Source organism: Rhinolophus hipposideros (genome assembly GCF_964194185.1).
Source record: "Rhinolophus hipposideros genome assembly, chromosome: 19".
In the NCBI taxonomy this organism is placed as follows: domain Eukaryota; kingdom Metazoa; phylum Chordata; class Mammalia; order Chiroptera; family Rhinolophidae; genus Rhinolophus; species Rhinolophus hipposideros.
The window spans coordinates 5,195,736-5,223,314 of NC_138065.1; the positions used below are offsets into that span (position 1 = coordinate 5,195,736).

Here is a 27,579-nt window from a genome sequence, read left to right on the forward strand (position 1 = left end):
TGTTGGTGGTGTTTCTCTCAGTGTGAAGTGATTCTACGTGGGACAATGCCTGATCCGGCGAAATCTGCTCCTGCTCCGAAGAAGGGCTCTAAGAAAGCTGTTACGAAAGTGCAGAAGAAGGATGGAAAGAAGCGCAAACGCAGCCGGAAGGAGAGCTACTCCGTTTACGTGTACAAAGTGCTGAAGCAGGTTCATCCGGATACTGGCATCTCGTCCAAGGCTATGGGCATCATGAACTCCTTTGTCAATGACATTTTCGAACGTATTGCTGGTGAGGCGTCCCGCCTGGCGCATTATAACAAGCGCTCGACTATCACCTCTCGCGAGATCCAGACGGCCGTGCGCCTGCTGCTGCCGGGCGAGTTGGCCAAGCACGCCGTGTCCGAGGGCACCAAGGCTGTCACCAAGTACACCAGCTCTAAGTAAGCGCGCGAGGAACGCCATAGGAAGCTGCTTTACCCCAAAGGCTCTTTTCAGAGCCACTTCAGTTATCGGAGAAAGTGCTTGTAATCACTTGGGAGCTTGGTAAGCTTTTGGCCTGGCCGGGTAGGCCCAGGATCACGTGTTTGGTTTGGGGCTGGAAGATTTTTCAGGGTATTTGAACCTCGCACTCTCCTATGGCTCAACAGTGTACTTGTAGATGGAGACGACTCTGACTGGTAACCAGCCGACAGTGCTCAAGGAATCCTACCTCATATACGGGGTCCTGAAAGCTTAGGCATACATGAGCGAGAATTTGGTTTGACACCGTGTTGTAACTTTACTGGAGGGGTTGAGCTGTTGGACTCCTCGTGTCTGATAAGTCTAATAAACGAGCTGGAGTATGTTTCTGGTGTACGGATGGGAAGCGTTCAGTTCCCTATTTGCCACTGAATTTTTAATCTACCGTTAACATTTTATCAAATTTGCTCTAAAAATTCGATGGTTTGTATAGTCTGACCTACTTTAAGGCCGGCCCAGGTATCTTAACTCCTGCCCAGTAAAGAGCCAGATATTTTGTCCCTCAGTCCAAAAGACATTTGACAATATCCAGATGTCATCACCGGGGTGGGGCGGAGTGGGGAGGTGAGGGGTACTACTGGCATCTAGTGGCTGGAGAGGTCTGGGATGCTGCTAAAACATCCCGTAATGCATAGACCACCCATAAACAAGTCATCTGGTCCATAACGTTGCCCCCCGTGTGGAGGTTGAGACCCAAGACCCAAAGATTTTAATTCTCAGTTCTGTCAAACTTCAGTCCTACCCAGCCAATGTTACTGCTCTTGGTGAACGCTGAGCAGTATATGTTTACACTCCTGCACAGGAAAATTATCTCCAAGGCTAGGGACCTTGTCGGTTTTGCAACAAGCTTTCCTGGTTATAAAAGCTACCTTGGTGCTTGTGAAACACATTTCCAGGTGCGTCTCAAGTTTCTTAATGAGACTGAGGAGGTGGTTTTTAGTGTTCTCCGGTGTTTTTTTGTTCGTTTCTGGCAGGTTTTGAGGCATGATGTACAAAAGGCTACAATTAACACGGGATGAATTCTTAAGGGCCTCTCTGTTCAAAACTTGCATAACAAGACTAATCCTGACAGAGGCCAGTGAATGTTTTACCAAATAAAATATATCCTTGAGGCAAAAGAAAAATCAGTTTCCAAGTCACTTGACAAATCAAGCTTTGAAATTAAGTGATTCTTGATAATTGGGGGATTTACATGACAACTTTGTGCTTAAAATGGTTTTTTAAAAAATAACGTAGGAGTTCAAATTTACATCCAGTTAAAAATTGCATAAAATGGGACATTTCTTTCACTGGGAAATTAGGATTCTCAGTGAGTCACCTTTCCCTGGCAACTACCAGACAAGAGGCCAGGGCAAGGTGACTCAACTGAGAATCCAAAATTTTCAGTGAAAGAAATCATTATACAGCACATTTTATGGTAGGAAAAATTGCTCAGTAAGTGAGAAGGCTACGGTGGTCTGTCTTCCACCCATTCAAACCATCAAAGAGTATGTCTGGCCTCTTCTCCTACAATCCTGAAGTTCGGGGGCTCTCTTCTCTCTGAAGACTAGGGACCATGTTTTTCATGGTCTTTTGAAGTCATTATGCATTGTCAATTGGCTCACCTCATCAAAAGCTATCATTAATTTTCCATTAGGATTAAATCCCAACTCCTAAAACCAAAGGCCTTCCAGCATCTGGAGAAAATTTACCTTCTTCAATTACTCATTTTTCCTAATCCTCCAGTTTAGCTAAAATGTTCTATTCATTGCCCTATAATGTATCTTAATTAAATTTATCATCCTTTGTGCTTTTGTTATATCATTCTAAGTAGCAGTCGTACTCAGTCGTTCTCTGGGCTAGTCACACTACCAACTTGTCAGTTCTTCAAACTCTTGCTCAAATCTCACTCTGTTAAGCCTTTCCATCCCGTTCTAGTTCACAGGAAAGTCTCCTTTTAACTCTTAAGGCTTTGTTCCTTGCACAATGAATTCACAATTAACTGTGTAACTTTGTGAACTGTGTAGCCTTGTTCTTTATTTTTCATTGTTTTTACATTTTGTGTTTGTATTATATAGGGAAACTGCCCCCCCCCTTTTTTTTTTTACTTCTTTGGGTCTTCCTCAAAGCCTATACCAGTACCTGTGATAAAACAGCTTCTCAGTGACAGTTTGTTGACCTATCGCCAGAATGCTGACAAATTGATCTGAGGATGACAAGCTCAAGTATGCCAATTAGCTTTTTAATTCATTTTCCTAATTTTTTCTTGCTCCTTAAACCTGGAACGCTCTTTTAACTGCCCTTAATAATTATTGACCCAGATAAAACTCCTGTTACAGATTCAAAAATCCTGAGAGTGGCAGATAAAATACTTCCCTTCAGCCAATGTATCTTTGTGGTCAAAATGATGAGATTAGAGGGGAGCTTTTTCCGCCTCATTTTAGGTCCTGCTTTTCCAGCATTGTAGACACAGATGAGGAGGGAGGTGCATTCCAACAGAAGAAAAAAAGAGTGTGGTATTAAGATAAGGAGCTTTTAAAGATTAGGTCCAGAAAGCAAGTGTTGCACATGTAGAAATGGGTTTGGCTGATGTCACGTCAGATGTCAGCCAAATTACTTAACTCATCTTTTTGAGGATTGGTGACTGCATTGTGATAGGTATAGAATATAAAGATGACAATTTAATCTGTGATGGGTTTTAGACAAATATTTCATTTTTAAACTGGGTACATTTCCTAAAAGTGATCTAAAAGTCAAGCAGTCTCTTCAGACAGATTACCTGGTTTGTAGCCTAGTCCTGCTCTCTTTATCAGTACTGTGACTAAGGAAAGGTCTTGAACCTTCTGTTTCAGTTTCCTCATCTTTAAATTGGGGATAATAGTAACGCTTACTTCAAAATGTTTTTGTGAAAGGTAAATGAATAAATACATATAAAAAGGCTTAGACTAATGCTTGACAGTAAACATTGCAAATGTTAGTTGATGTTGATAGTCAGGAGATCCTATTGAATGTTTTGCAACTTTTTTTCATCTCTAATGTACCAGAGAAAGTATTTACTTATTCAAGATAGTATACTAAATACATCTTGTTTTCTTCCCATCTTCCACCCCAAATTCCTAGAAATAATAGAAAATTGACCAAAAAAGACAGTAGAAGGGATAAAAGTGAATCGTGCAAGAAAAATTAACTAGAGATCTTAGAAAATTAAAGTTTGGTTGTTGACACAAAAATGTAACAGTAGGACTGAATCCAGAATAGAATAGGTATAGTGGGGAGAAACATGAAGGCCAGAAATCCTCCCCCCAATGCCATATAAAAGGATACAAAGATAGAAAATAAGAAAAAAAGGTAAGTGACATAGATGATAGATTCAGATGTTCCAACATTCATCCAGTAAGAGTCTGAAAAGGAAAGAACAGAAATAATGTAAGAAATAAAATACAGGCCTACCAAATAAGTTTTGCTGATTGTGTATTGCACAGTTTCAGGAGCACCATTTAAGTTATAATCTTTGCGAATGGTGTTCCCTGCAGTTGTGCAATATACAACCTAAGTGGCCATACCTGGAGGTCCCGGGGAAATTTTTAAAAAAGACTTCCACAGAATGTGCATAGGTACATATTTACATAAATCCTCAGACTGCAAGTTCCCATTAAATGCTGAGCATATAAGGATGAAATAAAAGCACCTTCACCTAGAGACATGGTGGTTAATTTCAGAACATAAAGGTTAAGGAGAAAATTCTAGACACACCCAGAGAAAATTCTTACAAAGAAACAGGAATCAAGTTTATATCAGACTTCTCATTTGAGCAATACTGGTATAAGAGGATACTGATGCAGTATTTTTTTTAACCTAGGGAAAATACTTTTGAAACTAAATTTCTATATCCAGTCAAACTTTTGGGTAACTTTTCAGGCCCTTCCTGAAAGAATTTCTGGAGATATATTCCAGCAATAATGAGAAGATTCTAAGAGGAAGTTGTGGGATACCAGAAGCAAAGATGGCTATGTACCCAGAACAATATATTACTAAGTATAAGGAAGTTTAGATTCTAAAAAAAATTTAAGTCTTAGAATACTTGGTCTTTATTCATCCAGCTAATTTTATAATGGAATAACTTTATTGAGAAATTAGAAATCAGGTGGTAGGAGAGGGATGAAATAAATGAATCAGAAAAGGTTCAATTAACAAAGAGATATATATAACATATATATACCAAATTACTTGTAAAACAAACTTAAGAAGCGGTGAGGTTACAGACACAATTGACATTGTTTACGATATCCTGGGCCATACAAGTAGCATTAATTTATTGTATCCATCATGTTTGCATTGAAATCTCCCCTCTTGTTTTGATTAGTGATTCAAGTTTGGATTTTAAGATTTTGTTTAGGTAACTCTGTGATTACAGAAACTTTTCACATTTATGGTCTCTGCTCCACATTTTGTCTACTGTTTTGAAGAAATGAGCTCAAAACTATTACAGGAACTTCAAATGCAGCCATCGTTTGGTGTGGATTCCCCAAAAATTTATTTTTAAAAACCTGCAGTTCAAATTATAGATGATATTGACATGGGGCAAGAATAAAGAGAAATAAAACAAGCTATGATTTACATTATATTCAGGAGGAGGATATAATTAACTCTAGAAGTTGTTAGAAAAGCATAGATTTAAATATATATAAAAATACATACGTATATGTGTAAAAGTTGAGTAGAATGCACTAGAAGAGGGCTATTTCAAATTCACAAAAGCAGCAGTCCATTAAGGAGAGCTATGAATTGTTCGCACTTAACTCAAGTATACACATGTATGTACTTACATGAATGTGCACACAAAGATTATTACACTTGATCTTAGCCAAAAGGCCGAGAAGCGATACAAAGATTATTAATAAAGCAATCATATTGGTGGTTAAGTTAACATAGATACACCGTTATCAGGAACTGACAAATCAAGTCAACTAAAACTTGTTAAGGGTATAAAGGATTTGAAGTACATAGTTAAAAAGCTTAATCACAACTATACTTATACCTATATCATCTTATATCCGAAATAGAAAAAGTACATGATTTTAAAATTTACATGGAATACTGGTAGAAACTGACCAAGTGTGAGATGACAAATGAAAGCTCAACAAGTTTTGAAAAAGCTGGCACCATACAAGACATCTTCACTAATTATAATGCAATGAAATAACTAAAACTACTCTCCTTGATTTATACTGTAAGGAAAAGCACATGGATTATAGAGGATATCAAAATAAAATTACATACGCTTCAGAAATAAAGAGAGCACTACATATTAAAAACTACATGAAGCCGTCAGAGGAAAATTCATAGCCTTAAAATTCATTAGTGAGAAAAGAAGAACTATTAAAAATAATGAATTGTCGCGTCCAGCGCAACACGGGCAGTGAGGGAACGAGAAGGGGAGGCGTTAGGTTAAGTTTTTAAGCAAAAATGAAACAGAGACTTAATGCAGTTAAATCACAGAGGGCCAAGGGTCTCGCAGTCTTTTAAGGACTGGAGCCCTGAATCGGGCCAACTGGGGGCTTTTATTGATAAACATACAAGGAAGTAGCACTGGTTTTTCCACGGTCTGTGAGTCTCATACATCATACAAGAAAAATGATGTAAACCGATCACCCTCGCCTGCAAACAGCCGAAGCAGAAAGTTCCGTGATGACTTAATTAAGGTATGTACCCTCCTGGGGACAAGTGTCTCCTGTTGAAACCTTATTGTTGAGCTAAACAGGGAGAGCTGATGTTATCGCTCTCCTCGCTTCTCTCACAATCAGGTGAGAGGTCAGCAGTGGCTCTCTTTGAACAGGGGAAAGAGATAATGCCCCTTTCCATATTTTTCATGGTAGCTCATGGGGGTCCCCACATGGTTCTGCCTGTCTTAGGTTGTCTCTCCCGTGAGAAATCTTACCCGTCGTTGGCTGACAAACCATCTTTTGGGGGCCAAACACAGAGACATAAAGCATAAGCACAGAGGTGAAGCAAGGTCCCAAGAAGGCACAGTCTCACAGACTTCTTTCCTTAAGGAAAGGCATGAGGAGACAGTCGGCTAGGCTGCTGCGTGACAACATCTCCCCCTTTTTGTTTTTGAAGCATGAGAAACACAGACCGCGCAGATTATTCATTTACTGCCCGTCGGAGGGTGGCTTGTCCACTTCTGAGTACTAAACAAAATAAACAGAAAACAATAACCAGAACAGCAATAACACCCGCAAACCCTCCACCCAAAGTCTTTATCCATTTGACAGGATTTCAAGTAGAAAGTCCTTCTGCAGCCGTAGAAAGTGTCTCTTCTCCAGGGAGGAGCGGAAGTTTGGCATTAGACATCTGATCCACTTCTTGTTGTAATTGTAAAATGTCCACTGTGAGATTAGGCATATGTCTCAAAAGATGAGCTCGCACCTCAGACCATGGGGTACGAGTTTGATTATAAGAAAAAGGGGTTACACAATAAGAAAATACATTCCAATCACATTTTAAAGTAACCATTATATGAAGATTTTCTAATTGATCACCAAGAGATACAACAGCCATTTCTAAATCAGCTAATCTGACATTAATTTCCTGATCTATCTTAATTTGTTGATTCCAAGATTTACTAGCATTTTCATGCCATTTTTGTACAAATTCAGCGGTTTGAACAGTCTGGTGTAAAGCAACGCCAGAAACAGCAGCTACAGTGGTTATAGCAATTATACCCATAATAGCAGCAATTAACAATCCAATAAACCTTTTAACTCTATGGAAAATCTTAAGAAGCAACTGAAGAACAATATGAACGGTGGGAGAGCCCTCCCATACCCCAGGGGCTTGAACAGGAATCCATAGACCCCTTCTTCTTTTTAAAATCATAATACTATCACTAGAAGCATTATAAATGAGAGGATCAACCCAGGTATATAATCGACATTGAGAACATTGAACTAGCTTAGAGGGTTGATCAACAAGAATATTTCCTACTAAAAATACAAAAGGAGTTTTAAAATAAGCCCGTAAATAAAAAAGCTTTGTTTTTTGAAACTGAAAATCAGTTTGATTTATTCCCTTTTGGGAACTATTACCTTTCCATACTTGCATTTTTTCAAGGCTCAAAGCTACTTTCCAAAGAATTTTTTGAAACGGGCCTCAGATGGGCTTAATCATTCTCAATTGAGGAGGAGCAAGAGCTCTGTCCCACCAGGAGACGGTGACGTTATATACTGATTTAAGTACTCTAGAATGTCCTCCTCCAAAAAACAATTCACTTAAAGGTCTTTATCCAGTGCATCTTTTCTTTGAGTGAGGCTCCGTAAGGATCCCAATCAACTACGGTCCCATAGATGTTATTAAACATTACACAAGCTTGGATTCCTCGACATTCTTCCCAATGAACATTAGACTGATTATTAACTATATCACTATTTTGAGTACAGGGAGGAATAGGTGGAGGAAAGCTATGAGTGCTAAATTGTTGAGTCAAAAATCCTATTCCAGAAATCATAATTCTTTATATGTCTTATTTTCTTTTCCTCTTGGAATAGTCCAGGCATAATCTGTTAAAGGAAGACAGGGAGGAGCAAGCCCAATGCAAAGAGGAGTATGTAAATAACCTAAAGATGTATGGCCAGAGAGTATAAATTCTCGGCCTTCCTCTTCAGGAAACTCTGGGCCTCTCTGATCCTCAGGTCCTGGAAGCCAGGAACTATCATTAATATAAATTAAAGGAGGCTCATTATTCCATGTCACAGGTGTCAATAATGGAGGATTGGGAACATAAGCCCAATAGGTAAAATCATCAGTACTAACACTTATTGGGAAAAAACTCACAATGGAAAGAACTGCCATCATGGACGCCAACACGTTGGTATCGGTTTTGGGAAGTTTTTCTCTTATTAAATTTTTTTCAGCCTCCCAAGACAACTTTCTAAGTTGTGTCCAAGTAGGAAGTGCAGTAGCACTTGACTCAGGTGCCTTAATTGGAGATGACACTGAAGGAGCCGGAACAATTTGTGGAGCCTGTTTATAAGTAATAGGAAAACGAGCTCGAAGGCCTGCAGCATTTGTATGAGTTAAAGAATGAAACTGTTGCCTCGGTAACAAGGGCATTGGCTACTAATGAATTAGCAACAGCATTGCCACGCGTCACTGGTCCCAGTGAAGGAGTATGAGCGCAGATGTGTGTAATAAAAAATGGATGTTGACTGTTTCTAACAACCTGTTGGAGTTGATTAAAAAGAAACTGGGTTTGAATTATAAGACAGAGAAGCCGTCTCAGTGTTCTGTACAGTGTGTACAGCATAAGCAAAATCAGAGACAATATTTAAAGATTCATTATAATCTTTTAAAGCAGTTAAAACAGCTACTAATTCTGATCTTTGTGCAGAGGCAAAATTAGTCTGAATGACTTGTTGATTTGTCTCACAATCGCTGCTCTGCCATTATTAGATCCATCAGTAAAAACTGTAACACCTTGTGAAATAGGGATTGAACTTAATTTTTTGGGTAAAATCCAATTCGTTCTTAAAAGAAATTGGAACAATTTATTTTTTGAATAACGATTATCAATTTTTCCAAAATATCCACAAACAGCAGTTTGCCAAATTTCAGAATGGGTATTTAAATGTGTAATTTGTTGTTTTTTAAACGGAACTACTATTTTACTTAGTTCTATTCCGTTTAAATGAAGAACTCTAGTGCAAGCTCAGGATACAAGTTCTGAAATTAACTCCAAATAGGTCGGGAGTGTCTTAACAAAATTATTAGGCAGAAACAGCCACTCCACCAGGTCACCTTGTTGAACAATGACTGCCGTAGGTAAATGAGGAGTGGGGTGTCCAGATCTCTGCTCCCCATTGAGCGAGCAGGTCTCGACCCCACAGACTTATTGGAATGTCAGCGATAAAAGGCTGTAAAAATCCTTTTCGTCCCTGTGGTCCGTGGCAAGGAAGAATATGAGTACTTTGGAACAAGCCAGAGGCTTGACCTATGCCAACAACATTAATGTTAGACTGTTGTACTTGCCAATTTGTGGGCCAATCTTGAGAACTAATTATAGAAATATCAGCACCAGTATCAATAAGTCCCCCAAATTTTTTGTTCTGTATTTTAATTTGGCAAACAGGACGGATTTCAGAAATTTTTTCTGCTAAGAAAGTACCTGCTGTGCCGGTACTCCCAAATCCACCAGTTTTTCTTTTTTGGGTCCCCCTTTTTCTTGGGGGTATATAGGGAATTAAAAGAAGTTAAGCAACCTGTTCTCCTTTTTCAGCTGACCAGGGAACAGAGGTGGACATTATAAGTTGAATTTCTCCCTTATAATCTGGATCTATTATGCCAGTATGAAGTGTAACTCCTTTTGATGTTAAGCTTGAACAACCAAGGAGAAGTCTAACTGTATTTTGAGGGATTGGTCCAATTATTCCTGTGGGTACACGAAGGGGAGCTTCCCCTGGAAGCAACAGTATATCTTGAGTTGTACAGATATCAACAGCAGCACTCCCTTCAGTGGCAGAGGTTAATTGTTCTACTAATAATTTTGAAAATGAGGCACCTCCTGATAATTTTGGGGCGTCGCCTGACTCACAAAGGCCCCAGTTGTTGTCTGGGCCTGAGCCTGGCCCCGCTTTCTATTTCCCTGAAGGAGAGTTCCGTCTTTATGATATTTAGATCTACATGCTGATGACCAATGATTTCCTTTTTTGCACCTAGGACAAACTCCGGGTTGTTTAGGACCCTGAGGAGAAGAGGAATTTTGTGGCTGAGAGCCGCTTTTATTTTTGCGTGGACAATTTTTCTTTGAATGACCAGCCTTTCCACAATTATAACAGGTGCCAGAAAATTTATTTTCTCCTTTAGTAACTCCTGTGATATCATGTGCCAACACAGTGGCTTTAAATTCTCCAGTCCCTACCTCTAGGCATAATTGAAGATATCCCATTGCATCCGTTTTTCCTTTTTGAGTACCAATAGCTCGCTTACAATCTTTATTTGCATTTTCAAAGGCCATAATTTGTAAAATAATGTCAGCGGCAGCATGATTGGTAATTTGTTTATTAATGGCTTCTTGCAAACGAGCAAGGAAGTCCAAATAAGGTTCTTGTGGACCTTGTAAAATATTTTGGAAAGAGGAGGGGGTTTTATGCTCTATTTCAATCTTTTCCCATGCTGTTATGCAGATTTGTTTTAACTGTCTAACCGCCAATTCTTTCATGTCTAACTGATCACGGGTCTCAGCCCAAAGTCCTTTTCCTAATAACTGGTCAGAACTAATGTCTAGGTTACAAGTCTGATTATGTCTCCCTTGTGTTTCTGCACCATCAATCCACCAGGTTTTAAATTGGAGATATTGAGAAGGAGTAAGGCAGATTTTTGCCAATGCATTCCAATTTGTTGGAACTAATCGATTGCCGTCGGCAATACCTTTGAGGAGACTGATAGTATACGGTGAAGTTGTTCCAAATTGTAAAACTGCTTGTTTTAACTCCTTGAGTAATTTAAAAGGAAAGGGCTCATAGACTGCCTCATGACTCCCATCAGGATTGTCTGCAGTAGGGGTTTCAGCCTGTCTAAAGACCTCGGGAAAATTAAGGGCATCTATGTCTCCCTCTAATCTAGCCTGACATATGCCACGCTCTATAGCTGATAACGAAGAGCGCATGCCCTTTTTAGTTATCTGAGAGATACTTTTACTGAGAAGGGGATTGTTATTCCATATAACCGATTTGGAAGGCTTCAACCTTTGTTCCATAAAGGGTGATGGTGGTGGTGGTGGCAGAAAAGATGCAGGAGGAGGACAAGCGTCTCTACAACACTCGTCTAAATCTGGATACAGATTTTTAGGTATGATGGTGGACGCTGTCTCAGACCCTTCGTCTTCATCCTGACTATCTTTTGTCTTGTTTGATTGATCTTTGTCATCTTTTTCTCTCTCCTCTTCTGAGTCTGTTTGGAGCGGTTCCAAAACTGAATGAACTAGCTCCCACGTTTCCCAAATCGAACCTGGCAACGACACTCCGTTGGAATGTAATTCACGGAGGTCTTGGCTGACTTCCTCCCATTTATCTACGTCAAGCGTTCCAAGGTTTAGAAACCAGGAACAATGAATTTCAATCACTTTAAGAAGCTCCTCTAATTTCTTTTCTGAGGTTTTATGTTTTCCCTTTTTAAGAAGCTGCTTAAGCAGGCCAATATAGGGCCTGTACTTACTTTCTGCATTACCCATGTTAGTAAAGGATTAGACAAGAAAAGAAAAGGAGTTTCACTCCAATTCCACCCTGATGCTCGTCTGGCCGCGTCCCTCGCGGGACCTTAGGATCCGTGGTGGCTAAGGTGCGATCGTATAATTGCCGAACCAGGTTGGCTGTTTGCCAAGTCACCGTTATGCCATATGATGTGACCACGGAACTGCAGGGTCGAGCCCACTCAAACTGTGTAGCCAAAGGCAGTGGAGTTATAATCAATCACTCACACAATCGCACTCTTACACATGAAAGTATTACTAGTTATTTTCCTTTCACTTCCCCCTTCACCTTGGTTAAATTCTCCACGTCCTTAGATGACCTCCTTACCCCAGATAGTTGTCGCGAGGGATACTCGGAGCCCTTCAGCTGTATCTGCAGACCCTGCGACTCAGAGTCATCCTTCCCTTCTCGTGCCGGATGTTGGGCGCCAGATGTGGTCCAGCGCAACACGGTCAGTGAGGGAACGAGAAGGGGAGGCGTTAGGTTAAGTTTTTAAGCAAGAAAGAAACAGAGACTTAATGCAGTTAAATCACAGAGGGCCAAGGGTCTCGCAGTCTTTTAAGGACTGGAGCCCTGAATCGGGCCAACTGGGGGCTTTTATTGATAAACATACAAGGAAGTAGCATTGTTTTTTCCACGGTCTGTGAGTCTCATACATCATACAAGAAAAATGATGTAAACCAATCACCCTCGCCTGCAAACAGCCGAAGCAGAAAGTTCCGTGATGACTTAATCAAGGTATGTACCCTCCTGGGGACAAGTGTCTCCTGTTGAAACCTTATTGTTGAGCTAAACAGGGAGAGCTGATGTTAGCTCTCCTGACTTCTCTCACAATCAGGTGAGAGGGAAAGCCAGTGTCAGCAGTGGCTCTCTTTGAACAGGGGAAAGAGATAATGCCCCTTTCCATATTTTTCATGGTAGCTCGTGGGGGTCCCCACCTGGTTCTGCCTGTCTTAGGTTGTCTCTTCCATGAGAAATCTTACTTGTCCTTGGCTGACAAACCATCTTTTGGGGGCCAGAGAGACATAAAGCATAAGCACAGAGGTGAAGCAAGGTCCCAAGAAGGCACAGTCTCACAGACTTCTTTCCTTAAGGAAAGGCATGAGGAGACAGTCGGCTAGGCTGCTGCGTGACAACAATGAATTAAGCTTTTAACTTGAAAGCTTATAAAGGGACAACAAAACCTGAGGGAATTAAAAGACATTAGGACAGAAGCAGAATTCAGTGGAATAGATGATAGTTGCCCACTCCCCCAAAATAGAATTAAGCAATAAAACCAAAACCTGGTTCTTTGAAAGAAAATTAAAGGGTTAATCCTTTGGTAAATTTAGTATTGAGAGAAAATACAAATATCAGCAACATTAGATGTAGAAGACATTAAAATTGGTATGTATATTTTGATAACCGTATTCACAAATGTAGATAGAATATTTAATTTGCAATACAAATGATCAAAGTTGCCTAAGAAAAGTAGACTACCTTAATAAAATGTAGCTACAGGAGAAACTGAAAAGATTGGCAAAGATCTACCCTTAGAAGCAGCACCAGGCCCATAGTTTTACCAGGGGAGAGAGAAAATATTTATGTAAATTGATCAAGATAATAGGAAGGATGAAAAGCCACCTACTGGTATTATGGCAATGATAGCAAGAGATATTAAGTTAATATCCCCTGCAAATAAGTGTTTGCTACATCAAAATAATCCATAACAATTAGATATTAGGGGCCACAATATAGATTTCAAAGTGGGATGAGAGATAATTGGGATAAGAAACTACAATTTAAACAGCTATTATGTGTAGGGTTAAGATTTGAATTATAGTTTATTGTGCCCAAAGCCTGTGGCATTTTAAGATCTGATTGAATTAAAGTTATAAAATGATTATTTTCTAAAATAAATGTGGCACTTTCAAACCTGTTGTAAATGTCTATTTCTTCTCTTTGAGGCTTTTTCTGCCCTTCCAGAAGAAATGGGCCTCAAAGTCCCAACCAGACTCCAGATGATTGCTGTTTCACTGGGGATCATGTTAATGCTTCTTCAAATTAAATTATCTTTCAGAAAGTACATCTGGGGAATTTCTTTCTCCAGATTGTGTAAACCAGTTATTTCTAGCGTTTCTGAACAGATTTTCTACCTCCATTAGCTCACATAACGTGTTTGGGAATTTCTCCCTTTATTTAACAGATACTCCCTCTCCACGACTTTCTTTCTATCCTAAGTCTACGGGTTAAGGAGTAATATGTGCTTAGTGTGATATGGAGGTGTAAGGGGAAGGCAGGAAGATGGACTTGTTACACTTTGGGGGCTTGACCCCATCTTTAGAAACAAAGCAAGAAATGAGGAATAAAGGAAGGACAGCAAACAATTTTATTGGCTCCCGTTTATGTAAAGAGGTCTATATCTAAACGACCTGATGGACAGGATTTTCAACATCCAGCTTTCCATTGCCAAGCTTAATATACAGTTCTCTTAGGGTCTTTCAGTTTTTATACTATTATAGCTATGAGACTGACAATAATCATTTAAGATTCTCACAATACCATTTACAATAACTCTCCAAAATGAAGGACCTAGAAATCAACAAAAAGATGAACAACACTTCCAGATAGAAAATTCTAACTCTTGTGAGATATTAACAATGACATAAAAAATTCATGCTCATGAATTAGAAGTCAATATTGTAATGATGTCAGTATCCCCTCCCCAATAGAACTACAGACATAACGCAATTCCACTCCACATCGGATATTCTCAGGAGAATTTGACATCGTTGATCACTTTTTCTTGAGACACTTGTTTCTCCTACCTTGTCAGCAATACCCTCTCAACATCCTTTGCTGCCAACTCTTCTACACAATCTTTAAGATTTGTCATGTCCCATCCCAGGGTTCATTCAGCCTTAGACCTTTTTCTGTTTTCTATCTGTACTTTCTGTGTACATTGTCTCTTCTAGTCCTATGGCTCTGAAGACCACATATATATGACTCTTTAGTCCAGGATTCTTCCCTGAGCTCCACTCAAATATCCACAGCTTTTCAACAGTTACACTTACATGTCAAATAAGAATCGTATATGTCCAATACAAAAGTTTTGTTTCTTGCTATTCTCTTCCCTGCTCCACTAACTTGCTCTTTATCAGCTGTCAGTGGAATCAGTATGTGGGGACAGAGCCAGGAGTGCAGTTTCCAGGCTCTCGGCCTCACGTGGAAAGGTGCTGGCTCAGGAAGTAAATGGCCATCAACTGTGATTGGATGGCCATCAGCTGTGCTAGTTGGCCGTCAGCTGTAACCAGTGAGCCATGGGCCACTAATATAACTGCCATGGCTACGCTAGCAGAAAATGGGGTCTAGCAAGGAGATGGTGGTTGAGCTAACAAGCGCGGATTGCAGTTAGCATGGCGGACTGGAGCTGGCAAGTGGGGTTGATTGGCAAAAACAAGTGGATGGTGGGTTGCAGATCATGTGGCTCCTGCCTCCGGTGTCTCCAACCCAGCTGCCAGAGAGACTTTAGTGGTATGACTCGCCTATCTATGGCTCCGTGTGTGTTCCTTTTTGGCCTCACCATATCCTGCGTTCTTATGTGGGGAGCAGGAACTGAGACCCCGCATGCCACCCCGTGTGACACAGTGTATTGCGCAGACCCCAATTCTAGCAGTTTTTCCTTATTCCTTTTCCCCACATTCCTTACAGCTAATCAATCAGCAAGCTTTTTTGGCACTTCCTACAAAATACATTCCAAGTGTAACCACTTCTCAACATCTCCAGTACTAACTACCATGGTAATCCAAGCTACCATTATCTCACCAGGATTCCTGTTTTGCTTCCACTGTTGTCCCCTTCTTGCCTCTGGAGTCTGCAACTAAACCTGGTGGCAGTGAGGGCTGTCAAACCCCTTCCAGCCAGTTGCTTGGAATCATAAGACAGGTCTGACCATCTTTGGCTCCTCAGCAGGAAAATGCCTAAGTCCGAAAGGCACTGGGGTTTCTCCCAACAGAATGTGGGAGCCACAAAAGACCCAGAATGGACCCAACTCTGCCTCTTTTACCCCAAACCTAGCCTGAGAAGGAACCCCCTGACTGTTCTGAAAGGGCTGTAGAACCTCCTGTGGTCCTAGAATGAGTTGTAGGGCTCTCCCTAGGGAGCCTGGAAGGTGAGAACACCCCCCCCTCCCAATTGACCCACCCTCCTCACAACCAGTTCCCTGTTCTCCATTACTGTCTACTCTTGGGTGTGGTGCTTAGGTCTGGGAGCTCTGAGAATTACTGGGTGGGCCCTGGGTATTGTCCCTACTGAGTCTGAGGGAGACGAAAGAACACCCCACCTCCCTCCCCAAACCCACCCACCCATCCTCCTCCCTCCCCAAACCCACCCACCCATCCTCCTCCCCACTAGTTGCATCAGTCCCCTCCAGGGCCTTGTTCTCCGTCCTGGAAACTCCTTTGTCCTCCGGGATAAAACACTAGGCCTTGGACCCGAGGGAGAAACCCCGTGGTTCCCCCAGTGCATTTCGGAGCAGCCCTTGAAGAGCCTGCAGGCTCCCTGCCCAGCGGCCTGCCGGCCCGGGGGCCCCTTCCCGGCGGATGGTGGTGGGTCCAGCTGGGAGGTGGTCTGTGCTTGACTGGACCGCTGTCTCGCACTCTCCACCTGCTCCCTCCCTGCTGCCGCCTCTTTCCTAGGCTTCCCCCGCGCCGGGGCCCGCACCCCTCCCTGGTGGTCGGCCAGCCGGGGTTTCAGCCACAGCCCCCGCGGAACGCTCAGCCGCGCGCGCTCTGCGCCTCCCAGCAGCCCCTGCGCCAGGCGGCGGCCGAGGCTGCAATGTCAGCAGGCGGCCGCGGGGTGGCGCCGCCGCCAGGTCGGCGAGCAGGCGGCCCGCCTTGGCCTCGGTAGTTTTTCCGTTCCTGGAGGCCGCGACCATCGCCTGTGGCTTCCCGCGAGGCGTCCTGCCGCTGCCTACCGGACCCACCACGGAGCCGGCTTCTCACATCGGCCGGCCCCGAGTGAACAATTGCCCACGACTGCTGATGCCGACAGCGCACTCTGCAGCTCCTTTCTTGCCCCTACCGTCTCAGAGAAGCAAATTTTCTCACGGAGTTTTGGGAGAGGTTGCGGAAAGCGTGCCGCTGACAGCTACACGCAGCTGGGTCCCCACGCACGCGCGGCGGCGGCCTCCGTGGCGAACTCGGGTCGCAATGTGCACAGGTGGCCACAGCGTGGCGCCCGGGCCTTCCGCGGGACACGTTGGGAGCACACAGCCTCTGTCCGTCGTCCGGTTTTACATCCATCACAAACCAGCTCAAAAAAATCAGATTTGATAAGGTATTAAACAAAGAACACTCACAGGAATATCAAGTTTATTCTCCTGTGTGTGCCCGGGCTTTATTGTTACCAACTTGTTTTGTTCTGTTAACTATGTCCCTAGAAGTGTTATTTGAACAAATGGGTCTTATAATACTCCAAAGACTTTATAAATTGTTGCAGTGGCTTACAAAACACTCAGATTGGACTCTCTGGAAGCAGAAGCCAAGACAGAGTTTGGGGTGCAAGATGTTTATTAGGGATGAACCCAATGAAGGGTGAGGAAATAGGATTGGGCTGAGGAAGAAAAAGACTACAATGAAAACGTGATAAAGTCTTGATCAACCCCCTAAGTAGCTCTGGAGCAAATATTGCTCTCAACCATGTCCTGCTTTGGGCTGAAATGGCCTGTTTTGTTCAGGCACGAGATGCAGGACGCTCCAGGTAGGGTATGACTTTAGGGGAGGCAACTGAAGCAGACCCTGGGAGCTACCCTGTTTCCATGAAAATAAGACCTAGCCGGACAATCAGCTCTAATGCGTCTTTTGGAGCAAAAATTAATGTAAGACCTAGTCTTGTAGTAAAATAAGATTGGGTCTTATATTAATTTTTGCTCCAAAAGACGCATTGGAGCTGATTGTCCGGCTAGGTCTTCTTTTCAGGGAAACACATTAACTAACAGCTGGAGAGTGCTGAATGCATTTCTTGTGCTGGTCATCAAGCCATTTCTTGAAAACGGATTTGAACAGCACATCTCCGTGTCCACTGTCATCCCCCCCATCCCTGGATCCACTGAACCACAGAAGTTTGGGAAGCACCCCTTCCAGGATTCTACTGGGCATTTCTTCCTGAGGTACAGTGTAGAAGAGTGAAGAATGGGAACTACAGCTCCCAATTCTGCACTTGGGCTCAGGGCCACAATTGCCACATACTGTCTCAGAGGCTAACCCGATGGCATGACCCCGGTTTTCATTCCTGAGAGTGCTGAGTACCTGGTCACTAAGCGCTTCTAAGCCTGCAGTTGCTGTATCTGTCTATTCAAAGTCAAAATTGGGAAGGGACTAATAAGAGGCATCCAAGTGGATTACCTGAGTTCCACACCTATTCCTCCCTACCCCCATTGTGCAATAGCAGCTTTATCTCCTGCTGATTTGGATCAATTATCCCCATCAAGACAAAGACCCCTCTTCTTGCCTACTGTTCCCTGGACACAAGGAGCCCCAAGTACCCAGGCATCAGCTATGACTTGTAACCCCATGGGCCTCATGCTGTGTCCCCAGGTGAAAGTTTGCCCTCTTTGGGACTAGGGCCTCTACCCCTGCAGAACCCAGAGTTGTAGGTTTGGGAAGCACAAAGTCCCCCCAGTGGGTCATTAAGGGCAATAGTAAATGGAATTACTCTTCCACTTCTTGGTTCCTGGACCCATATATTCTTCTTACTGGGACACAGTGAATATATGGCATTCTGGAGAATGGCATCTCAGCTGTATCTTCCAGTTGTTCCTTCAGGAGGCTGTCCAGCTCTTTACTAGGCCAACCAGCAGCTTCTGGGTGGTACAGTATGTGATCTGACAGTGGGTCCTGGGTCCATGGCCCACTCCTGCATTTTCTTCAATGTGAAGTTGGTGTCCTGGTTAGATACCATGCGGTGTAGGATTCCATGCCTGAGGATGGAGAGTGGGGAGGGAGGAAGCACTTCATAATGCTATAGCAATGATTAGCTCCATTCCACCCAGATCATTAGTGCCCTGTCTATATCCTGTCTGTCACCCACGTTCTGCCCCAGGGACCCCTTGGAATTCTCCACCCTGTGAGGGTGGCAGAGGTCTCTCCTCCGCGTTCAATGTCACATCCTGCTACAGTTCCCAATTCCTCAGGCTAGAGTCCTCTCTGGACAGTACCTCTACAGAGTGTCTTTGGGCCTCATTCCCTGCAGCTCCCATTTCCCCGTTGCCCCAGTACACAAGACCAAGCATTATGTGCAATCGATGAAGTTCCTGCCATTCCTCAGACCATGTCCTTTAATACAAATGTTGGAGTTGTTGTACTTCTATTTAAATGGTAATTATTGTATGTTTTTCTGAAGGTGAGGGGGAGAAGGGCATTCTCCCTGCCCATAGATGCTTCCATCTATTTCAAGTCTAAGTTGCTTGAGGGTTTTTCTAGGTGGTGCGTGTTCAAAGTAGGCCCTGCCATGTGGAGCCAGAACACAGGCTAGGCAGGGAAGTGTCCTTGCTTGGCAGATAAGCTACATTTTTTAAAAAATCAAGTAATCTCTAATTCATGTTGGTAGGTTTGTTTATACCTTTTTCATTTTTTTCTAACCTTTAGTAAAGTCACATAAACATATTTCAGTTTTCTCTCAGCTGTCTTATGGAGTAGCAGGGAAATAGTTTGTCTCCAAACTGGAGCCCAAGTGGGAGAGAAGTGTTATCTTGAAGCTAGTTTGTAGTCATCCAGAAAATCAGAAAGGTAAAGTAAATCTGGAATTACAAAATGGAGCTTTGTGGTATCGTTGCCCCTCCCCACTTGAAGCTTCTCCTTTACAATGCCATGCTTGGAGATCTGGGTTTAATTCATTAAGGAAAGCAGCAGTGATATTCTGCCTTTACATGGGCAGGGGACTGGGACAGACAAACAGGACCCCTGGTGTCTCGATACAGAGAGGGCATGAGAAAGCCTCAAATGAAAGGACAAAAATAATGCATCCATTTCTTATTGTGAGTTACTCCCTTGTATCTCTGAAAGATGTACGGACACATCCCCTGCAGGTGCACTAAACGAGAAGAGCTGTGAAGTAACCATCCTCAGCACCACACAGGTGTGAGCTCTCATTCTCAAAGTCTCTCACATGTCATTTGTAAGTTACATTTCTTACTTTTTGGTCTGTACTATTGCCTCTTGTCTCCCTCATATCCTCTTTCTCTGTTTCGCATTCTGTCTTTCTGCCTCTTAATCTCTTGTACACATGCACACAGTTACCTTTTCACCCTGTCCTCAGAATTATATTATCGTTCAAACTACCTAATAAGATAATCAGGTCAGACTTGACTTCCAAGCTTTTAATCGCTGTAGAGTGGGTCTCATATCAAATCATCCCTACTTTTTACATTTCCAAATTTATCTTCATTGATGTCAACTCATTAATTTGCTTTATTTAGGAGTTAGTCCAATGTCATGGGACTCAGAGTTCCAGCATCTTTCAGCTTTTGGATATTTGTGCCCCAACGTTTACACGGAGAGGAAAGGGAAGCACCTGTCTAGACCTGTGGGCACCCACTGAGCTGCTGCCCTGCCTCCTGGGGCTTCTGCTGTGTCTTTTCTTGCAGCTGTTCTTCTTGTTCCTGACATTTCAGCTCTTCTTCTAAATATCGATTTTTTTAAAGGTAAGAAGTTACCTTCTTTCCCTGACCAGAGTCCATAGGGATTTCTAAATTCCACTTTTTCATTCTTTGAAGTTCCTTGTGTATTATCACACAGAAAACAGTGTTCACCAAAAATATGATTCCCATTGCCAGAGAGAAAATGACATGAAACCAGATGTGAGTTGGTGACTGAAGACCTGAAAAAGAAAATGACAAAGAGAAGATGTGCTTTTTAGAAAGCAGAGGAATATGACAGTTATGTTTGGAAGAGAAGGTTGGCTGAGTTTGGCTGAGACCTGATATACCTGTCCCCAATGGAGACACCGTAATTTCAGGGGGCAGGGAGGAGTTGGAGGGGGCTCCAGCTGAACTATGTGGCGTATGGACAAGAGGCAGTCTCCTCATAACAGCTTAAGTGCTAGGGCTCTAGCACTTACTAGGGAGTAAGTCAGGAGGCTTACTCCCTAGTTGAATAGACAACTGCGATTTTGATGCCATTTAATGCTTGAAATGAATTTGGATTGAAGATAAACTTTTTTTCCCAAAGAGTCTTTGTTCTGGAGCTCACCATCCCTCCACCTCAGCCAAATATAGACACTTAAGCAGATACTTATGTGCAATCCACAAAATCCCCATCATACCAATCTACCATGCGAGCTCCTTGAAGTGAGAACTGCACCCTAGTGTCTTTATATCCCAATCCCTATGACAATAGATGAGAGGAACTCAATATATTGTTGATTCAATTGCTGGTGAGTGAGAGGGGGAGAGCAAGGGAGTGAAGAAAAGAGAGGGGGGAGGGAGAGAGAACAGAAAATATAGAAGAGAATTGTACACCTAAAATCTATGTAATTATACTAACAATTGTCACCCCAATAAACTTTAATTTAAAAAAAAAAAGCAGTAACAACTGATTTAAAAGGACAGAAAAAAAAAGAAAATATAGAAGAAAAGAAGGAAGGAGAAAAGGAAGGAAATAAATAGAGGAAGGAAAGGAAACTGATATTTACATGGAGAATAGTATAGTTTTTCATCAAGAGTGGAAAGGCCTGTTCATAGGTTTTCCCTGGCTGGCCCATGAAATCTCTGGAACAGACCTCAGTTCCATAAGGGAAAAGGGAGCAACCACTCTTGTGCCAGTCAGTTCCCATCATTCTCACTCACCAAGCACTTGAAGTTTCAACTCAGGGCTGTGCCTGATGATATTTCCATCTTCTGTGATGGCCTCACACCAATATAACCCAGAATCTTCTCTTGTAGCATTGAGTATCTGGTATTCAGAAGATGTGGTTCTATTCATCAGGGTCTTATTGCCCACGTAGAAGGAGAAGTAGAGCTGAACCTCAGGGCTCTGTGAGAGCAACTTTGTCTCACAGCTCAGGTTAACCGGATTCCCCTCTAGGAGGGGGAACGAAGAGGATGCTTTCAGCACTGGGGCTGGAAATTGCTCTAAAAAAAAAGAAAAGTTGACAGTTGCCTGCTTCAGAGTCAAGGTTCTTTCTGCAGAAGATATAGCCGCTCCCCCTTCGGAAACCTGCCCCTAGAGAATGCATCCATAAGACATAATTTTCCCCACTTTCAACAAACAGGTATTCTTGGGGTTTCCTCAGAATACCCCAGGTCATCGCGTGGCTTTTGGTAAGGCAGTTTACCTCCCTGGAATTCAGTTTTCTTATTTGCAAGTCAAAGCGATGATTTCTGATGGTTCTGCTGCTCTTTAAAACTATAGCTCTATGACTACTCAGATACAATACCTTTTATGGTGATCGACACTTCTGCTGATGTGAAGCGATGCTTTCTCATCATGCCTGAGCAGTGATAGATGCCATTGTGACTCAGGTTGGTTCTCAGAATGGTGAATTTGGATTCCCAGGGAGAAAACTTAAAGGTCTTGCCGTTTTGGTAGAAAAGCATATTGTAAAGCTGGTTATTATCCCATCCATGACACCTCAAGGCCAGAGGTTTTCCTTCGGTGACGACTCTGCTAGAGACCTGGAGTAGTACCCAATCTGGAAAATGTGGACCCAAAATGTAGGTAGGTATACAGTGGCAGAGGTACAAGGAGGCCAAAGCTGAATCCGTGGGGCTTTATCTACTTCTCCTTCTCACATTCCAACCTGGAGCTCTGCTGAATCTGAGGCCTGTCCCCTATTCCTCAAATAGCTTTAGATTTCCTGGGAAGAAACGTAATCTTGTACACAGACCGACTGCCAGCCTCCTGCACTGTGCCAGCTGAACCCCCTTATATAGTTTCCTGGAATTATTTCAACCAATGGCCTGAGATCTGCCCTTTTCAACTGGGCAATGTGCTCATTTGCATCTTTACTGACTAATCAGAGCCCCTCCATAATGACCAATCAGGACGAATAACCGACCAATCAGGACAGTGCTACTTGGACTAATCAGACTATAAATTTGGATTCCTCATTTGCATAGAAATGACCAATCAGGGAACCAGAGTGGGAACTTTATAAAAGTGGACCTCCCCTTTGTCTCAGAGGAGCACATTTTCAGTGTCCTCTGGAGGCTGTCTTATCCTATTTGTAAACTGTCACCTGAATAAAGTTTATCTTTTTTATCGCACTGCAGATTGGGGACTCCTGTTGGGATTGGATTGGTGGCAGCACTCTTTTGTTGACATAATGTAATAATGTCATATACAATATAATGTAGAAAATAATGTGAAAGATATTATTCTTAATAAGTCACCAATGCCGGGGGTTCTAGAGGCAACAAAAAACGACCTCTTCCCAGGCCGAGTTCATTATTTGCCATTTGAACCATGAAGGACTTCTGCTGGAATTACATAAAGTCTTTTGAGAAAACAGTGCTGTCATCTCCCCTCACTTCTCTAGCATAGGAACTGATTCCCAGAGTCCTAAGAGACACAGGAGAAATGCGTAGCATTTCCTCTGACATTCTCCACATCCTTCAGCTAAAACACATTTCCTTCAAAAGCAACCTAGTCCGCATAAATCTAATTCTGCCTCCAGCATAGATTAACTTTTGCATTATCGCTTACATAGCAGTTTAACTTATTGCTTTCGAATAACTAAATAACCCATTTGAATTATTTGTCCTCAATAATAAAACATTTTGCCCTAAAGAGTAGTTTCCATCTCTTGGTAAGTAGAAACCTCTTGCAGACTTAAGTGGATGATGGGCTGTTTTTCTGCTTCTATTCATCAAACTTTAAAATGCTTAAAGTCTCATAGTGATTCCATGTCCAGAATATGATCGTACAAATGTACTATGAAATGCATCCCAGATGATATGTATAAAGATGTGTATTACAGCATTGTTTATAAAAGCAAAGAATGTAAACACACCATAAGTTTACTACTAGGGAGAATGGTTAAATCAATTATTGCACAGCCATACGGCAGATATTTGAAAGTTCAAGGTAGATGTCAATTGATATAAACAGACCTCCAAGGTATTTTAAGTATTAAAAAAGAAAGTTTATGTTATTAACAGTTTTGTTTTTGTGGCAAGTGACGGTGGGATTAGGGGGTTGGGGTGGGAAAGAGATGTTATTGTTCATCGTTGCACATTTCTCCAAATTAGTATTATTAACTGTGGGCAGGCATAACTTTTTTCAACAAAACTAGATATTTTGAATAATGATAAAATCTTAGGGTCTGAGTTTTACTCTAGATACCCTATTCACAGCGACTCCAGTTGGGGTGCTTTGGGGGCACAGTTTAAGGACTCTAATGTGATGTTTTGAGTATCTTGACTTAATTTCACTTGATAGACACATAGAGCTGAGACTCACATTTAGATAAATCAACAAAGACACATGTGACATCCAGAAAGGAGCAAACATACAGGAAGACCTCATGATTTCCAGCCTTCCTGCACCATGCTATACTTACCTTTGTGGATTTCCAGCTGTACCGGGTCACTTGCCATTGAGAGGCCTGTCTGGCACCTGTATTCACCAGTGTCATTGAAACTGGCAGCAGTGATGCTATAGCTGGGGGTCAAGGTGCGAATGGCTGTGTCATTGACCAACCACTGTGTAGAGCTGTCCCCAGGCAGGCGGGGTCCTTCACACCATAAGGTTACGTTTTCCATTTGGAACACATTGACCCATGGAGGTTGCAAGGTGATCACTGCTTTTGTGGGGTCTGTTTTGTTGGGAGTGGATGAAAAGTGGATTAAAAAGGAAGGCTCTGAGTAATTGGTAAGGTTTTGTGTACAGCACAAGGGGAAAAAATGTATATTTAGATTAGATTTAAAAATAGGCAAGTGAGAACCTACAAAAGTCAGCCATGAAGAATGTCTAGACCTTACTGCAGAGAGCTGTTCATGTTTTTACATCTGGGTGTTAGGGATTTTGCATTCCTGAGAATTAAATGACCAATTTAGTTCTCACTGTTGGTAAGCAATGAAGCAGGGTTTTAAACTGGGGCAAATAGATTGGAGGTGATTTTCTTATCCTCTGTGCTATCCTCACTCTGAGGGGTAATCTCAGGTCTTAATTAGCGTCTGCATTGGTAACCAATATCCAAACTCCTCACTTCGAAGCTTCCAGTTCCTGCTTGATTCTCTCTGAGGATGAAAAAAAAAAAAAAAAAAACCTGAGCTTTCTCCTAAAGGGAACTAATTTGGGGCATGTTGAAAAAGCCTTAGAGCTACTTCTGTGCATTTGCAATTCTGGCCTTTTCCCACTATTTCACACACACACACACACACACACACACACACACACAAACACAAACGCGAGGTCTGACAATAAAGTTCGCAAACACATCCTAGAAAAAGTGCTACATACCTCATTGCTGAATATCACTACGGTCACCTTCGAAGTCCTCCCCTTGGGAAGCTATGCACCGACACCAGTGCCTAGTCCACCCTTCAAAGCAATTTTGGAACTCTCTGAAATGGCCATCAGAGCTGTCGTCGTATTACCCTTGATGTCCTGAATGTCATCAAAATGTCTTCCTTTCAATATTTCCTTTATCTTCGGGTAAAGAAAGAAGTCGTTGAGGGCCAGATCAAGTAGGGAGGGTGTTCCAATAGAGTTTTTGTTTACTGGCTAAAAACTCCCTCACAGACAGTGCCATGTATTGTCTTGGTGCAAGAGTCATGAATTGTTGGTGAAAAGTTCAGGTCATCTAACTTTTTCACGCAGCCTTTTCAGCTCTTCCAAATAGTAAACTTGGTTAACTGTTTGTCCAGTTGGTAAAAATTCATAATAAATAATCCTTCTGATATCAAAAAAGGTTAGCAACATCGCTGCAAAAAGGTCACGAACTTAATTGTCAGACATCTTGTGTGTGTGTGTGTGTGTGTGTGTGTGTGTGTGTGTGTGTGTGTAGGCATTTAGTCCAGAGGTCAGGGCTTATTTAGGAAATCTTAGAAACTTTGAAAACCAGGATTTTATCAAAAGCATACTCTGAATATATGGACTTTACATAATTTATAAATCTTTCTCCTTTCTATTCTCTCCCCATATTCTCTTCTTCAGGATAATGGAACCTATCTTTTGAAAGCAGGAATGTGCCAGAGGAAGAGAAGCTGAGTTAGACAGTACTCACCCATTTGCCCACCAACGGGAACTGCAAGAGACCAAACAACAGAGACATTTGTTCATCAGTAGATGACAAGGAAGAGAGAATTAGGGAGACAGAATTAATATAGACTCTGAGGGGCCAGCTTAAGTCTCTTTAGCTTCTCTCTATCCCCTTTCCCAAAATCAGGTACCAGTGGCTCCTAATAGCCTACAGATGGTTATTGATGGGGCTTTATTTTGAAACGATGCTTTCAAGCTGATGGTCTCCTTTCTCAGAATCTCCTTTCCCATCCTTTTGCTGTAGTCAACACCAATAAACCATGGACACGCACAGATACAGTTGTCTCCATGCTCATGAGTGTTAGCTTAGGATACTAAAGGAAGACAGAAAATTCTGAATCCCCACAGACAGTACCTGTACCCTTCTAGTTACCCCCTCTAAGCCCAACTTACCCCAAAGGAGCAGAGCTGTCAAGAGCCACATGTTGTCTCCAAGCTAATGGGAGAAGTGAACTGCAAGACATTGAAGAGATTCTGCTGGGGACACTGGAGCCAAGATTAGAAAAGAGGAAGGAAATTGCCTCTTCTGACCATTTTTGTCATGTTCCTTTTCTGTGAAACATGCCTAATTCCTGTAGCATATGCTCCCAATTCTCATACTTCTTAGCCCATCCCCCCACCCCCAGTTTAAAATTCTGGGCATGAGATTTATGAAATTCTAAGGATCTAAGGGAAGGGCTAATGTTTTATTGACAGTCTATTCTGATTATATTCCCCTCTACAAATTATGTTGCTTGGGACTGGAATATGGCAAATCCCTATTTTAAAAATTGGTTCCAAGACTGGCTAATCCCTCCAAGACTTGATCATTTAAATCCAGATTATTCTACATCAGCCTCTATGAGATATGCGAAGAGTTACTCATCTACAAGAGCTCTCCTACTATAAACTAGCCTCTACTCTTCTGGGAATATATGCAACAACCTCCAATTTTCATTAAAAAAAAAAAAAGCCATCTTCCTGAAACACATTATGAATTTGGGGTGTTATCTTGGCTATATCCAAGGAAACAAAATATTTAATGCAAATGCTGTAGAGAAGAAAAAGAATTCATGTGTGAGTGGAAACATCTAGAAGAAAGGAGTTTCAGAATATAAGTGGGAAGCTCTATGTTACCAAAATGAGTTGGTTCCTGGGGCCGATATGAAAAGCTTTTTTAGGTATTCTGTTAAGAGAGAAAGAAAACTAAACAGAAACTAAGATGAGTTGAATGAGTGCAAATGGAACTTGGGTAGCAATCTCACCGATAGAATTAAAAATGATGACAATATTGTAGATTGAATTGTTCACCCCAATTTTTCACCCTACCCTGAATCTACACTATTTGTACAGCCTCAGGAGAGGCTGAGGTCAGGAGACCCTGACCCTGAGCTTTGGCTCATCCATGTGACTTTCATTGGCCAATGAAATATGGGTGGAAACACCATTGTGCTATGTTCGAACCTAGACCTTAGGAAGCTTCACACATTCTCTGTCACCCTCTTGGGCTTCTGTGATTGTCGTGACAAAAACATGCTCTGGCTAGCCAGCTAGCCATTGTAGCCTGAAGTAGAGCTGCCCCAGCTGCCCTGCAAACTTCCAGTGAGAAATAAATGCTTATTGTTGTATACCAC

At 42.1% G+C, this 27,579-nt stretch overlaps 2 protein-coding genes across 4 annotated transcripts; one reads left to right on the forward strand and one right to left on the reverse strand.

Moving 5' to 3' along the window:
* Window positions 1-27,579, forward strand: LOC308487442 (histone H2B type 2-F). Its single transcript, XM_081025682.1, has 2 exons — window positions 1-422; window positions 25,862-27,579. Exons 1-2 carry the CDS (start codon window positions 46-48, stop codon window positions 25,881-25,883), a joined length of 399 nt encoding a protein of 132 aa, XP_080881808.1. The 5' UTR covers window positions 1-45; the 3' UTR covers window positions 25,884-27,579.
* On the reverse strand, window positions 17,261-26,498 carry FCGR1A (Fc gamma receptor Ia). 3 transcript variants are annotated; one of them, XM_081025678.1, is made up of 7 exons: window positions 26,360-26,498; window positions 25,932-25,952; window positions 24,264-24,518; window positions 22,140-22,394; window positions 21,550-21,834; window positions 20,419-20,582; window positions 17,261-18,684 (listed from the first exon to the last, which is right to left on the reverse strand). In XM_081025678.1, exons 1-7 carry the CDS (start codon window positions 26,388-26,390, stop codon window positions 18,655-18,657), a joined length of 1,041 nt encoding a protein of 346 aa, XP_080881804.1. In that variant the 5' UTR covers window positions 26,391-26,498; the 3' UTR covers window positions 17,261-18,654. The 3 variants fall into 3 exon arrangements, with proteins under 3 accessions (XP_080881804.1, XP_080881806.1, XP_080881805.1); XM_081025680.1 differs by lacking the exons at window positions 25,932-25,952; window positions 26,360-26,498 and adding an exon at window positions 25,166-25,271; XM_081025679.1 differs by lacking the exons at window positions 25,932-25,952; window positions 26,360-26,498 and adding an exon at window positions 24,912-24,936.

Excerpts from the sequence above, each read along its gene's own strand:
- LOC308487442 (XM_081025682.1), top strand. The coding sequence starts at position 46 with ATGCCTGATCCGGCGAAATCTGCTCCTGCTCCGAAGAAGGGCTCTAAG. Across the intron at positions 423-25,861 it reads ACCAAGTACACCAGCTCTAA|GATAATGGAACCTATCTTTT; the intron begins GTAAGCGCGCGA and ends TCTCTTCTTCAG.
- FCGR1A (XM_081025678.1), bottom strand. The coding sequence starts at position 26,390 with ATGTGGCTCTTGACAGCTCTGCTCCTTTGGG. Across the intron at positions 22,395-24,263 it reads ACAGCTGGAAATCCACAAAG|ATTGGGTACTACTCCAGGTC; the intron begins GTAAGTATAGCA and ends CACATTTTCCAG. Across the intron at positions 21,835-22,139 it reads AGTGTCGATCACCATAAAAG|AGCAATTTCCAGCCCCAGTG; the intron begins GTATTGTATCTG and ends CTTTTTTTTTAG.